This window comes from Gobio gobio (genome assembly GCF_949357685.1).
Source record: "Gobio gobio genome assembly, chromosome: 9".
NCBI lineage: Eukaryota > Metazoa > Chordata > Actinopteri > Cypriniformes > Gobionidae > Gobio > Gobio gobio.
Genome location: NC_137115.1, coordinates 8,169,727 through 8,184,463, shown reverse-complemented (window position 1 = coordinate 8,184,463; position 14,737 = coordinate 8,169,727). Strand labels below are relative to the sequence as shown.

At 38.7% G+C, this 14,737-nt stretch overlaps 1 protein-coding gene across 32 annotated transcripts in view; it reads left to right on the top strand.

The window, feature by feature from the left end:
* kifc3 (kinesin family member C3) overlaps window positions 1-14,737 on the top strand; it is a 59,780-nt gene that overhangs the window by 42,698 nt on the left and 2,345 nt on the right. For 17 of the 32 annotated variants that reach the window (XM_079825660.1, XM_079825674.1, XM_079825670.1 and 14 more), the window contains 11 exons: window positions 978-1,125; window positions 2,071-2,201; window positions 2,737-2,848; window positions 2,961-3,142; window positions 3,227-3,331; window positions 4,431-4,561; window positions 5,304-5,427; window positions 9,246-9,375; window positions 9,446-9,675; window positions 10,281-10,433; window positions 11,331-11,457. In XM_079825660.1, coding sequence (XP_079681786.1) covers window positions 978-1,125; window positions 2,071-2,201; window positions 2,737-2,848; window positions 2,961-3,142; window positions 3,227-3,331; window positions 4,431-4,561; window positions 5,304-5,427; window positions 9,246-9,375; window positions 9,446-9,675; window positions 10,281-10,433; window positions 11,331-11,457 — 1,573 coding nt within the window. Of the gene's footprint in view, window positions 1-977; window positions 1,126-2,070; window positions 2,202-2,736; window positions 2,849-2,960; window positions 3,143-3,226; window positions 3,332-4,430; window positions 4,562-5,303; window positions 5,428-9,245; window positions 9,376-9,445; window positions 9,676-10,280; window positions 10,434-11,330; window positions 11,458-11,690; window positions 11,976-14,737 lie in introns of those variants that run through there. The other 15 variants (XM_079825657.1, XM_079825673.1, XM_079825654.1 and 12 more) reach the window with 3 other exon arrangements.

Here is a 14,737-nt window from a genome sequence, read left to right as displayed (position 1 = left end):
CTGTGCATCTGTGCTCATCTGTTATGTGTACATCAGGGGTGTTTACACTGACAGTGACTCTGATATAGTTGAGTACAGCTATCATCAACCAGTCATAGAGTGAGTTGCATATTTAATCGCTGTCGTTGTAAAAGCTCCTTTAAAGGGACAGTTCACCCTAAAATCAAAATAAAGTTTACTCAACCTGATGTTGTTCTAATGCTGTATGCCCTTCTTTCTTTTATGGACCTCAAAAGGAGAATAAAAAAAAAATATCCTGCTTGCACTTGTCCTGATCATGGCAGTGGATAGCGCCCAGCATCAGCTTTTTAAAAATGACGTAAAAGTATTACAAAATGACCCCATACAACACATGCTGAATATATTCCAGGTGTTCTGGGGGTATACGATAGGGTTTGGTGAAAACAAACTGACATTTTAATGTATTATTTAACAAAATTCTTGACCTTGGTCGTTGGTCTTCTGTGCACGGCTGCACGATGTGCGAGTTCGTGGAAGTTGTGAAATCAAGATGAAAAACACGACATGAATTGCAACGCCTAGAAATCCCCCAAAAAGTGTCAGTGTACTTTCTTTCCAAACCCTATCGTATACCCCAGAAAACTGGGGCCCAGGTGTGGCATGGGATCATTCTGTGATACTTGTGCGTCTTTTTTAAAAAGCTTGATGCTGGATGCTATTCGCTACCTTTTATATGGACAAGCCTTTATATGGACATTTTGAATTGTTAAAAATGTTCCTTTTGTGGTCCATAAAAGAAAGAAGGGCATATGGCATTAGAACACCAGGGTGAGTAAATGATTACTTAATTTTCATTTTAGGGCGAACTAACACTTTAATTAGTAAATTACCTTATATGTAACTCCTCATGTAAAACATTTGCTGTTTGAATAGAGCTTATGACCTCAGTGTAACCTCAGTGTTGACCTCAGCATCAGATGTGTTGACAGCTCTGTGCGTGTGTGTGTGTGTGTTAGATCCTGGTGTATGAGGGTGAGATGGAGAGAGCTCAGGGTCAGCTGGAGGCAGAGATGCAGACTCTGGAGGAGGAGAAGAACCGAGTAATCGAGGAAGCTTTCATCAGAGCCGAGAGCGAGATGAAGGCCGTCCATGAGAACCTAGCAGGTGAGACAGTGTGTGTGTGTTTGAGTGAAGCTCATGAAACTTGTCATGCCCAGGTTGTGTTTCACCCTCAAATCAAAAAAGAAACGAGTAATTATAGTGTCTTTAATGAAAACAAAGGCCGTTAGGGCCTTTTAATATCTTTTGCATTGTGACATTGTTTTGCATTGAGGCTGAATTGTCATGAAAATATAGTTAACAATTGTTATGCATTACATGTACTTAGTAGTATAACTAACTCTAATAAATTATTATAATTATACATACTAAACACTAAACCAAACCCTAACCTTGCATGTTTTTAATTAATATTACTCAATACTTATTTGTGTAAAAAAAAAATAATAATAATAAATAAATAATTTGTTGTGTATTTTTATTTTTTTAATTGAGGCAGTAAAAAAAAAGATATACAAACTGTAAATACATATATGTATACATAATACATAAATGCATATATATTTACTGCCTACATTTTTCTTGTAGTGACAATTTCTTACCTTTTTTTCTTCAAATCAAAACTGTGTCCATGCCTTCAATATGAAATATGAGCCTCTTATGCATCGACCTGAGAAAAAAACCCTCCTTTACACTTCTCATTAGACAGAGACTTTTACTAAACGACATCACTCAGGGCTTTTAGTCAAAACTGTGCTCATCTGAAGAAAACCTTAATGAGAATCACCATTTGAGAGGAGTATTGGAAATGACAAAAAGTTGCTACAAAAAACTGAAAAATTTACTGAATTATCATTAAAAATAATGTCGCAAATTCTCAAAAATATTTATGGTTCTTAAATAGGCTTCATTTATGTTTTATATACTTTTCATACAGTATATTTTAATTTGATCTTAAGCAAGTCTTTTGATCTTGTGGTGAAACATGAACACCACGTGTATGACTGAATGCACATGCGCCTGCCTGCCTCTGATGGTCTGTGTGTGCAGGTGTGCGGATGAACCTCCTGACCCTGCAGCCGGCCCTGAGAACCCTCACCTGTGATTACAACTGTCTGAAGAGACAGGTGCAGGACTTCCCTTACATGCTGGAGAAAGCCATCACTGAGGCCAAGCAGGAGGTGAGACCACCGCATACAAGCACACAAACACACCAGCCTGACCACAGACCGGACACACTGCAGCCAAATTACAATTGCTTAAGTTTATCTTAATATTATATTATAGTATGAAAACAAACTGTAGCATTTAAACTGAGATCTATTTGCTAAATATTTTCAAGAGGCATTAATATATACCTTTTTTATAGTTATCTAAACACCCCTTAAACCCACACACAAAAATCTATTTAAACTGAGATATGTAACTGAGGTATTTTGAGTTTGCATGCTACACCTGTGGTGGGTGTGTAATTGTAAATGTCTTTGAGTTTTGTTACCATTCTGTGTCCATCATCTGTTATTTCCAATATGTTACTCACCAAGCATAAAGCATAATAATGTTTTATTTCACATGTATATAGCTATTTGGTCTGACTCCGCAACCATTACAGCTTAGAGGAAACATTGTTCACGCCTGTATTTAAATGTGGTTGTCACCCCTGAAACTTTTCAGTGTGTACGTGGCTAAAGATTTGAGCTTTTTCTGTGATTACAGATCTGTCAGGTGATTGGAGAGGTGAGCAGTGCCAACCAAGAACTGCTGCGGAAATACAAGCGGGAGATGAATCTGAGGAAGAAATGCCACAATGAACTGGTGCGCCTTAAAGGTGAGACCTGGGAAATGTGTCTGGGATGCATTATCTTCAGAAAATGTCTAATTTCTTTGAATCAAACTACACATTTACATTCTTATTAGGAAGACTTTATCTTGTTTTTCAGGAAACATTCGTGTGTTGTGTCGCGTACGCCCTGTGTGTGCTGGAGAAACCGATGCTGCTGACACCAAAAACCTAGTGACCTTTGACCCTGATGACGATGCTGTTCTCTACTTATCCAATAAGGGCAAGCTCATGACCTTTGAACTTGACAAAGTCTTTACCACTCAGGCCTCTCAGGAGGAGGTTAGTGCCTGAACGCATTGTTTCTCATCTGGTTGTATTTCCTCTAGCAGTTATTATACAGTCTCCTCTCTTGTGATTGGACAGGTGTTCCAGGAAGTGCAGTCTCTGGTCACATCCTGTATTGATGGCTTTAACATATGCATCTTTGCTTACGGGCAAACCGGCTCTGGAAAGACCTACACTATGGAGGTATATTAACTGCATAACATCTCTTCTCATTGTCTGTGGTGTCTGTCCCTTTCATATTTGTGAAACATCTAATCGTTGCACATTATTAAAGTTGATACATACAGTGCAGTAGGTAAGATTGTTTTAATGTTTTTGAAAGAACTTCTGCTCACCAAGGCTGCATTTTATTTTATCAAAAAATACAGTAAAAACAGTAATGTTGTGAAAAATTATTACAATTTAAAATAACGGTTTTCTATTTGAATATATTTTAAAATATTCAATTTTCATCATCACTACTCCAGTCTTCAGTGTCACATGATCCTTCCTTAAAAAGCATTTCTCATTATTACCAATGTCGAAAGCAGTTGTGCTGCTTCATATCGTTGTGGAAACTGATTAATTTTTTTCAGGATTCTTTGATGAAAAAAGGGGGAAAGACTATAATTTATTTAATTTAATTTAATGTCCTTGTTGAATAAAAGCGATAGTGTATGGATGTACAGTATATCAGTACTATATTGGTTTTCGGCCAATATTAGACATTATTTATTATTATTATTATTTAATAACACTGGTAAATGTATAATTATTTGAATAATTATTCATACTGTCCATCATTATAATGTGTTAGCTACATTTAAAGGAACACGCCGACTTTTTGGGACTTTAGCTTATTCACCGTATCCCCCAGAGTTAGATAAGTCCATACATACCATTCTCATCTCCGTGCGTGCCATAACTTTGTCTGACGCACCCACCGCTAGCCTAGCTTAGCACAAAGACTGGAGGTAAACGGCTCCAGCTAGCCTATTGCTCAATAAGTGACTAAATAACTTTGCTGCCGTACCATGAGTGCAGCGGCGCAATTATATTACACAGCGCCTGAAAATAGTCCCCAGCACGCTCTCTGTTGTCTAACTCTGGGAGATTCTGTGAAATAAGCTAATGTCCCAAAAAGTCTGCGTGTTCCTTAAAAAAAAGTTTTATTTCATAGTAAAAAAAATTAAAATACCATTACATTTAAAAATCAGTCATTTATCGATTATCATCTGTAACATTGGTTATCAAATTTGAGTGCCTAATGTGTAGTGCACTCATGTCTCTGTGTGTCCTGTAGGGGGTCCCTGAGAACCCTGGCATTAACCAGCGTGCTCTGCGGCTGCTCTTCTCTGAAGTGTCTGAGAAAAAGCCTGACTGGGACTATAAGATCACTGTCAGCATGGTGGAAATCTACAATGAGACACTTCGGTGAGAAAACCAGGCACAAGTAGAACCACACTGTGGAAGTGGGACGTAGAATTTGATGAGGAAATGTTTTCTAGATGGGCTGTCAGTGTGACGGCTGTGAGCACGTCACTGCAGACACACTGCAGCATATTCTGCACTCTTATATAATTGTCCCAGTGTCACTGTGAAGTTTGTGTGTGCCACAGATTCTGCTGGTCAGCACTTATGTAAAATCAGATTAGATTAGAATCTCTCAGGCCATCTGTAAGACATAATCAGATCACATATCACGCATCCAGTTCTGCTGGCCCTGTCTGTTCGTCACGCTGTCCCTCACTTTTCCCCTCCTGCTGGGTTGTATAACTCAGGGTTCTGATTCTGCTTGCCTTTGTAATATTAATCTGTGCCCCAAATTCATATACCCTAGTAATCTTTCATTAAAATAACTGATTCTTGCAGCAACTGAATCTTTTTTGTTTTTCTTTTTTTTCCTCTGACGCGTTTATTGGCATCGACCTTAGATCGACCAATAGCAAACCACAACCATCCAATCAATTCCCAATGCTCAAAATCAAGTCCCACCCTGAATTTTTTTGTTTTGTTTGAGAAGCAGTTTCACTCAAATATGTCACAATAGAGAAAAGAAACTTCAGTTTTATGCCAACTTCAACATGAACAGATTGTTGTTGAGTTTCAGCAATGCTTCCTAATACTGCAGTTAGTTCAGTTTTATTCAATTGCATGTATCTGAACCTGTCTTTAGGAACCTGTTGGGTGACAATCCCAATGAGAAGCTGGATATAAAGATGTGTCCAGACGGCAGTGGACAGCTGTACGTGCCAGGACTCACAGAGTTCACAGTGGAGAGCGTGGAGGACATTAACAAGGTGAAAGCTCACCGCATCCAAACCGCCTGTCGTCACTCCACGCTTGAGAACCGGCTTTAGTCCAAATAAATTCCACGCTTGAGAACTGGCTTTAGTCCAAATAAATTCATGGACTTCACAAATGTAGGAATATAACATTAGATAACAAAATGTGGCCACACTTTATATTAAGCGTCTTAAACTACTATGTACTTGCATCATAAAAACATTTGGTACAGTGTACTTATTGTGTTAATGTATTGCAAAACACTTGTGCTGCTATTGAGGGGAGATACAGGTACGGTTAGGGACTGGTTTGTGGTGAGGTCTAAGGGTGGTTTAAAAGGTTAGGGAAGGGTCAACAGTGTAATTATAGATATGATTACATTCATTACAGCTGTAATTACATGCAGGCAATTTTTAAATATAATACACTTTTTTATATATATATATATATATACACTTAATTGTCCTTGTTACACTTTACATGTACTTGCAGTACTATAGTAATAATGACCCCACTTTATATTAGGTGGCCTTAAGTACTATGTACTTACTGTTTTCAAATTGTATTACAAAACACCTTTGCTGATATTGAGGGGGGATATGGTTAGGGTTAGGGACAGGTGTGGTGGTATGTGTAAGTTTAAGGGTAGGGTTAGGTGTGAGGGAAGTGTAATTTAAAATAATTACAAATGTAACTACAGAAATGAATTACAGACGTAATTACATGCAGGTATTTTTTAAAATGTAAGTACAATGTAAAAACATGTATGTACACAATAAGTGCATTGTATCAAATGATTAAGTAAAATGTTAGTACACAGTAGTTAAGGCCACCTAATATAAAGTGGGTCCGTAATAACAGTAAATTATGCATAATTACAAGCAACTAACTTTAGTACATGTTGTTAATTAATATTACTTAGTATTTATTTGTGTAATTACACAACAAGGACACCTTAAAATAAAGTGAAACCTAACTTTGTAACACTTTAGTTTAGAGTCCAAATCTCACTTTTAAATATTTGCTTATTAGCATGTATATTACTAGGATATTGGCTGTTTATTAGTACTTATAAAGCACATATTAATGCCTTATTATTCATGACCATATTCTACATCCCTTAATCCACCCAATACCTAAACTCAACAGCTACCTTACTAACTATTAATAAGCAGTAATTAAGTCGTAGTTAATAGATAGTTAAGCCGCGTTTCCACCGAAATTACCCGGAACTATTTGTACCAGGAACTTTTTTCCCAGGAACTTTTTCTCCCCCAGACCTGCTACAATCTGCGTTTCCACCGCGGTCTAAAGTACCGGGGAGATTAGGCTAATTAGTCCGGTGACGTGGGAATGCGCGCGACTGCTTCTCCCAGTTACCGACGGACAGTAATCACTTATGCGCGATACTGTCTGCAACAATAACAAGTGTAGGAGATGCAAGCAGCGCTGCTTTTGCTGATTATGTACACACATTACCAACACTGTTTATTTAAACGTGCACTTTCACCTGGTTTGACCATTTTAATGCAAAATGGGATGATGGGCAATCCAAAATCTGAATGTGTTGTAATAGCTCAATTCCAAAACAAAACATTTTCTATAAAAGGATAATGAGGTTTCAGTCAGTCATGACAGATGTGTGAAAAGTTAATTGAATGAAAACAATAGACTGAATTAAGCAGTTGAAAGATTAGGTACTAGACTGCAAGTATTTTATTTTTTATCACAATAACATCTCTTAACATTCACAACAAAAAAAATTCACATGACTAGTATTACAATATGCTTCATTAAATGCATAATTTTAGAGACTTCTTCCTCAAATTTGAAATGAAGCAGGACCACACTTATGGCTTCACTTAAGTTGTGGTTATAAGTTATTATACTACATTCACATATTATACATTTAAAAATATAATATTTGGGTTTTCTAGATATGTTTATGTGCATATTCAGAAAGACTTGCGAGCAGCAGCCCTTTTATTTGCTTCCTACACTATATGAATACAATTAGAATGTGGTTATATAGTTAGAACGTGGAAATTAAATACACAGTGACATTTTACACATTTTACTTTATTTTAGACAGATTAGTTCTTACAAAATTAAAATAAAAGTGTACAAAGACAAATAAATTACTAGAACAATAAAATGAAAATATAAAATGTGAAAACAACAATATAAAAACAAAGTGTATTTTTCAGTAACCTTTCCAAGAGCTGTGCCAACATGTACAATATATAAAGTACAAGTGTGGTAGAGCAAATGCTTCATTCAAGCGGCTGGTCATTGTGGCTACTTCTTGAACGACTGGACAAACTGTCCAAGAACAGACAGAAACCCGGTCTGAAAGTCCCTCTGCTTTCTTCCGCTTCTGACTGGTGGAATGCCAGCTCTTGCCTCCTCATCTCTCCTCGGCCTGGCTATCCAGTAACAGCTGCATATATTGGTCAGGCTGTTCTTGTCCATGCTGCAGGACGGCCCGGCTCCTCCATGTCCCTCAGTGCATCAAAAAAGTCAGTCCTTTTCCCTAAGTAGAAAACTTGCACAGAAACACATGGAAATTAATACACAAGGCAACCATGAAACAATAGAAACCATCAATTAATTATTTAAAGTGTTTTCACTACAAATAATGAACAATTGTTTGGCCAGCTTGAACAATGCCCAGTGTGCAAATTTTATCATGGGCAATTTAAGTTTACAATTAAAAACAACAAAACCATTAAGGATTACACATCAGTTTTTAAATATATACACATTTTTGTCAGCTTTATAACGTACTGGTGACCGCGGGGGAAAACACGCTGGTCTCCGTTGCCTGCGATTCATCAGGGCCACTCGTTACGTCTGGAAAAGCACATGTCTGGAAAAGCACGTTGAAAAAAGTTACTGCAACGTGTTTAAACACTGCAACGAGTTTAATAGATGATACCAAGATGATATATTTACCTTCAACCCACTCGGATTCCTGGATGGTTTCCAACAACGCACTAGCCGAGTCTTTCGTTACCGCTGCCCTAGAAAAGGACGGTCTGTGTCCCAGCAACGCGTCCAGGCGGTCATACCACTTGTTGATACGCCGGTCGGAACCGCTCCGGTTGTTATGATCCTTTAATTTCTTGTAATCTTGTCTTAATTTCTTCAATTTCTCTCTGCACTGTTTTCCAGTGTGACTGGAACCGAGTCGATATCTTCAGGTAACGTTATACCTTTTCATTACGGGTTGCCGTTTCCAGTTCCCGCTGGATGTCCTCCTCCGCATATATGCTCAATAAAGCCTGAACCTCGTCGTCGGTCCATCGGTCGAATTTATTGTTGAACTCCATTGTTGCAAAAAAAATATTTACTGAACGCAAAACCCACAGAACTCACCTCGCAAAAGACTTGTAAATATGGCGGTGGAAAAAAAAAATAGCTGCGAGAGCTCAACCAATCAGCATGTTCAGCGCCCAAGTCCCACCCCCGAAAGTTCGGGAACTTTTGAAAAGTCCCACCTCGCAAGCAGGGCCGTTTGGAGGGGGAAATATTTACCCGGAACTTCATTTAGACCCTGGTTCCTGCGGTCGAAACACACCGAGTTCCCCCCCAAAGTTCCTGGTTCCGGGGTAAAGTTCCTGCGGTGGAAACGCGGCTTTAGTGAGAACTGGACCCTAATCTAAAGTGTGACCAATAACTTTAATAATAAATTACTACAAAAATAGCTAGAAAAGTGAGCGAATTCAACAAGATATTCAATATTCAGTGCTCCAGCGCAAGGTTTTGTCCTGTTAGACCAGCCTCAACCCATTTTAGCCTAATTTGTTATTTGTAACCTTTGACCCTGCAGGTGTTTGACCTGGGTCACATGAACAGGGCAACAGCGTGCACTAATCTAAACGAGCACAGCTCTCGCTCTCATGCCCTCCTCATCGTCACAGTGGCGGGTTTCAACTCTTCAACGGGCCACCGTACCTCAGGTACACACACAGTTCTTTTACACACAAATAATTGAAACGCAATTACGAAACAATCACTTGTCAATTGCAGGTAAGCTAAATCTGGTGGATCTGGCCGGTTCAGAACGTATTGCCAAATCCGGCGCCGAGGGCAGCCGTCTGCGTGAGGCTCAGTGTATCAACAAATCACTGTCTGCGCTGGGTGATGTCATCAACGCCCTGCGCTCCAAACACTCGCACGTGCCCTTCAGGAACTCCCGGCTCACGTACCTCCTGCAGGACTCGCTCAGCGGAGACAGCAAGACCCTCATGATGGTGCAGGTGTGTGATATAGAGGGGTCAGCAGGGTTATAATGGCACTCGGTGTGTGGAGAGAAGCTTACTGTAAATCTCCACACATTTTGAGTGATTTATAATGGATTTATGGGATAAAGACTGTACTTTGTACAGCATGAGCAGGCGCAGTATTTTAAGCAGTTCTGTGCACACACTCTCCTGTTGTTTTATGCTAATCGCCACAGAAATCACCTCAAATGCTAAAGAACTTTGTCATGATGGACTTCTGGGACTCAGTCTGTTGTAGTAAAGACTAAATGAAATAAAAAACATATTTAATTTACTAATAAATGTTCAGACCATGTCATAATTATAAGATGTCACAGGACATTCTACTCAAAGCTGTTCACGTCCTCAGATAAATTTTTGATCCTTAATAAAAACAATTGCTGATGAAACATGAGCCACATGGACAGGGAAAATGATGATATTATAGCTCGCTGTACACAATACAGGTACATAAAGCCAACATTATATAACTGAGAATAACATTACAGAAGTGCAACACTTTGTTTGCGGTGTCATGTTTCACATTCTCTCGGATGCAGCTTCTCACAGCAGTTAAACTGCGACGTTGCTCTCTATCTCAGGTGTCTCCTCTAGAGAGTAATGTCAGTGAGTCGGTGTGCTCTCTGAAGTTTGCTCAGCGTGTTCGGACTGTGGAGATCGGCCCCTCGTCCTCCTCACGACGCCAAGCAGAGAACTCCTCAACATCCTCCTCACCAACTCATGACAGCGTGGAGGTACACAATCACAACTATACGCATCCTCACATGTCCATGTCTGGAAAAAACATCTTTGAGATCTGAATGAAAAGTCTTCAGTCCTTCACCCACAACCTTTCCTCTGTAGCTACTGCAGTGGGCCACAATACACTCACTGTCCCACTTTCCCTCGTCTCCCGTTTATATTGAAAATATGATATGTGTAGGAACTCACATAGGCAACACAATTCAAATCCAATCTTTGGTTTGTCTAAATAAGTGGAAGATATAGCCGTGATAACCGTAAACCTCAGTTGTGCAGCACTTTGTTTGCTAAAAAATAAAAGGAATTGTTACATTTTCATTTGGTTACATTTAAAAAATATTAATTAAACCGTTCATTGTAAATTATGCCTTCATTTGAGTGCCAACATTTTTTATTTGTATCAAAACATAAATCCAGAAAAATGGAAACTGAAAAATTAAATCCTTTCATAGGGTCTTATTATTGTAAAGATGAATACATTATTAGAATTTTTTAATTGTGAATTCAGTTTATTACACATGCTTTCTGATTATAAAAATTGTATTAAACCATTAGAACAGAATCCAGAAAATGTGGAATTTGGGACAAAATAAAAGTGTACTTTTTTCTTAAACTTTTAATAATTTGTATATGTTTTCAATTAATTAGACATGCTTTTTGATTACTAAAATGTAATTTAACCATTAAATCCAGAAAAAATTAAATGGAAAACAACCATATTCATAGGGCCCTAAATTGGAACTTTTAATACATTTAAATAAATAAATTTATTTTTATTATTACAAAAATTTAATGTAACCATTAAAAATGAATCAAGAAAAAATATTTGGGGGGGAAAATTTCATAGGGATTCATTCATCACAAAATAAATGGTTCTTTTTGTGCTGTAGCTGGACTCTCCTCCTGTGACCCCTGTGCCCCTCCCCATCTCAAGGGCCAGCAGCGCAGGTTCGACCCTCTCCTCCACTTCCAAAACCCCCACCACCCGACGCAGGTCCCACAGTCAGCTGTCCGCAGGTGAGCCGAGAGAGCAGCACCTATAGTGTATATCTCTAAAGCCAATGGTCACTTGATGCTAAAACACCTTCTTATATAAGATTCTGATGGAACTTTTTGCAAATAATCTGATATAATAATGTCATAACAGCAGCCTTGATAAACATCTGACACAGTACATTGAGTACAGGTCACTCTGTGTGAAGGGGACGTTTGTTCTTTGCATTGTGACACTGTAATTGGTTGGTTTCCAGAGAGACAGGTAGACAGAAGCAGCCCATTGGTTGGGGACGGTGGGCAGGTAGGTGGGGTTTTCTGTGGTTGGTCGCTTGGCATGAAACGCTCAGCATGGCATGGTGCCCCACGTGTCACCTCGTCAATGCCCACCCATCTAACACAGCGCCTTTAACCCCAGGAAGCTTTGTGTGTGTGAATTGGGATCCGCTGTTGTTTTGTTCTTGTCTTTTTTTGTATCGTTTGGCCTTGTACAAGCTTACTGTATGTGTCCAGTTGATTTGTATCTGTTGTCTTGTGTAGTTGTGCACTGTATTCACTGTTTGTCTTTGTTAAATGTTTATATGTGTGAGAAAGAAAGTGGTGAAAAAGAGTTGATGTCTTCACCTACAGCTCTGCTTTTGATTGGCTGGGCTGCCCTGTGGTGGTGACAGAGGATAACATATTTTTTGTGACAAATGTGATTTCATTGTTATCATGCGAGAGTGAAAGAGTCACAGAAATGTTCAGATTACAGTAGCTCTGTTCCAAAACCTAGTGAGCTGCCCTGTTATACAGAAACACAGGAATCTAATTTCCATCGCACTGCGAAGAAAACTGGCCAACCAATAGGATTTCGCTTTTTTTTGTCATGTGCTCGGAGACGCTCCTGTTCCATAAAACCATGTCTCGGTGGCGCTCGCATATTTCTGGAACCACACTCGATCGTCTTCTGAAAGTGTGTAAATATTGTTTGTTTTCCTGCCTTCTCTGTGACAAGCGGTGTCAGCAACTGAAAGTTGTCCCATAAGCGCCATCTACTGTCAGAGAGTGAATCTGCATTTTTATTCTTGAAAGTAATTCCAACGATATGTTTCCATGTGCCATTATCATTATAGTTGTGTTGGGGACGATTCTTTTATATTTAGAAGGATTTTTAGAACTATATTTTTATCGTTATATTTATCATCTTTGGTGTGAAATGAAATATAGCGGTACACAAACCAGCACTGCACAACTTTGTGTTTCTGACACCTGCTTGTCATGGAGAAGTCAAACAACATTTACAGGGCTCAAATTTCGGCGCGGGTACTGCACATAATTTTACTCATTCCCGCAGGTTTAGCACTTTTAGGGCGGGAAATTCCCACAAATAAATTAGCTTGTTGGTTGAATGAGCAAATTAATCCACAGATTATCAGATCAAATCAGTGATTTGAAAACTTTCACTCACATCATCTGGGAGCTGCACACTGCGATACAAAACTTTTAAATTGACAAAAATGCCCGTCTTGGTAGTCGTGTTGTCCTAAGTGAACGTAAACAGAAACATATCAGTATATTGGATCTGTGCATTGGCTCTTAAAGCGACAGCAGCCTAATATACTAGGCCAGCTGCTGTCTGTCATTAATAATGTTAATCAAACAACAAAAGATAGTGAGAATTCATGTGTATTTAATTTAGACAATGAAACATTTGATTTAGTCCATTTCTGTAGTATTCCTGTACCTGAATACTGTTACTGTTAGACCTATCTGAGAACCTTAAAGTACTCTTTATTTCATTTGTATTTTTATTTTATTCTATTTATTTGTGCTTCTGCTTGTAATGTTTACTTGTCTTTTTTGTAAATTCAAGCTTCCTTGTGCTGCGCAACAGAATTACCCCATTGTAAAAACACAAATTTATGGAAGCTTGTTTCTGCCACAAAATAAAAAATAAAACAGATGATTGTGACTTTTTATCTTACAGTGATATAAAGTTGGAATTATCTTTTTAAATAGTTTTATTTTGAGGTGAAAACAAGCTTCCATACAAATACACAGAGTGAGCAAACATTTAGGTGAGATTAATCGGGGGGATTTTTTTATTTGAGGGGGGGTTGAATTACATTTGAGTCACCTAAGGGGGATTCCTAGCCTGGCTCCGCCCTCCTACATACTTCCACTCAATTTTCATTTTCCTTCTGTACTGCGTCTGGGATTGCGGTATATTCTTAGGTTTTCTCCGGTCCAATCAGCGAACAGAGGGAGTGTCTGAGAACGATGACGATGATGTTGTGCGCTAGTTTGAGATGACATACATCATGACCAAACGTTAGCGATTGGTTATGGCAGATCCAGAGTGTCAATGGGCAGATCCAATAGTTTTAAACTTCAACAGAGTACCCACCTTCATGGAAGTTAACGCTTGTCAATGGAGAGTGGCCAGACTCTCTGTACAAATGAAATGTACGAGAGACTGGTAGGACCAGGCTAGGAAATTCACCCCAATTTTCCAAAATGAAATTCAGGTCCTGATTTACATTTTTCAGATATTTGTATGTGTTCAGCAAAATAGTCATGAGCAACACCAAGTCATAGTTTTATTGAACACCAGACCAAGCTCAATTTAAGATTGAACATTGGTCTGGGGAGTCTGCTCTGTATTTTCTATTGCACAAGAGGCGCGATCAACGAGCATAATTCAAATTAGGGCTGCACGATTAATCGAAATCGAACTGCAATCGCGATTTGGGTTATGTGCGAATATGAAAGCGCAAAGGCTGCGATTTTAATGAAATAAATAAATGCCCAGCGTGAAGTGAAGAGCACCCAGTGAAGAGCGTGTCTGTGATCAGGAGTAAACGCTGCTCCGTCTAAAAGCACTGCGAGTTTGAGTCACTTATAATGTGCGTTTGAAAAAGCAACACGCGTCAAACATCTTCACAAACTAGTAATATGTTGTCCAACAAAATACGTTTAATAATATGTTTTAACTCACTTCATATCGTCAGTCAAGTGTTTGTGAGCTGATGTGGCAGACGATGCATTATTTTATGTCGATCAGCACTGCTTTATTATTATGAAAATATCCGAGAAGGCTTGAAGAACTCAAATACACCATATCTTGATGCAGTTGTGTTTATTGTCGTCATATTTAATCAAAGCGTTTCTATCTTCTTTTTATGCAGCTCTGCTAACTTGCATCACATTAGGGATTTCCTGGAAACTATTACTTCTCTGAGGGAAATGTGGAGTTTCTGCTCAAGGGCGCCCTCTGGCTTCCAGTGTGAATGAAACTTTTGGGCAAAAAATAAGAACTTTA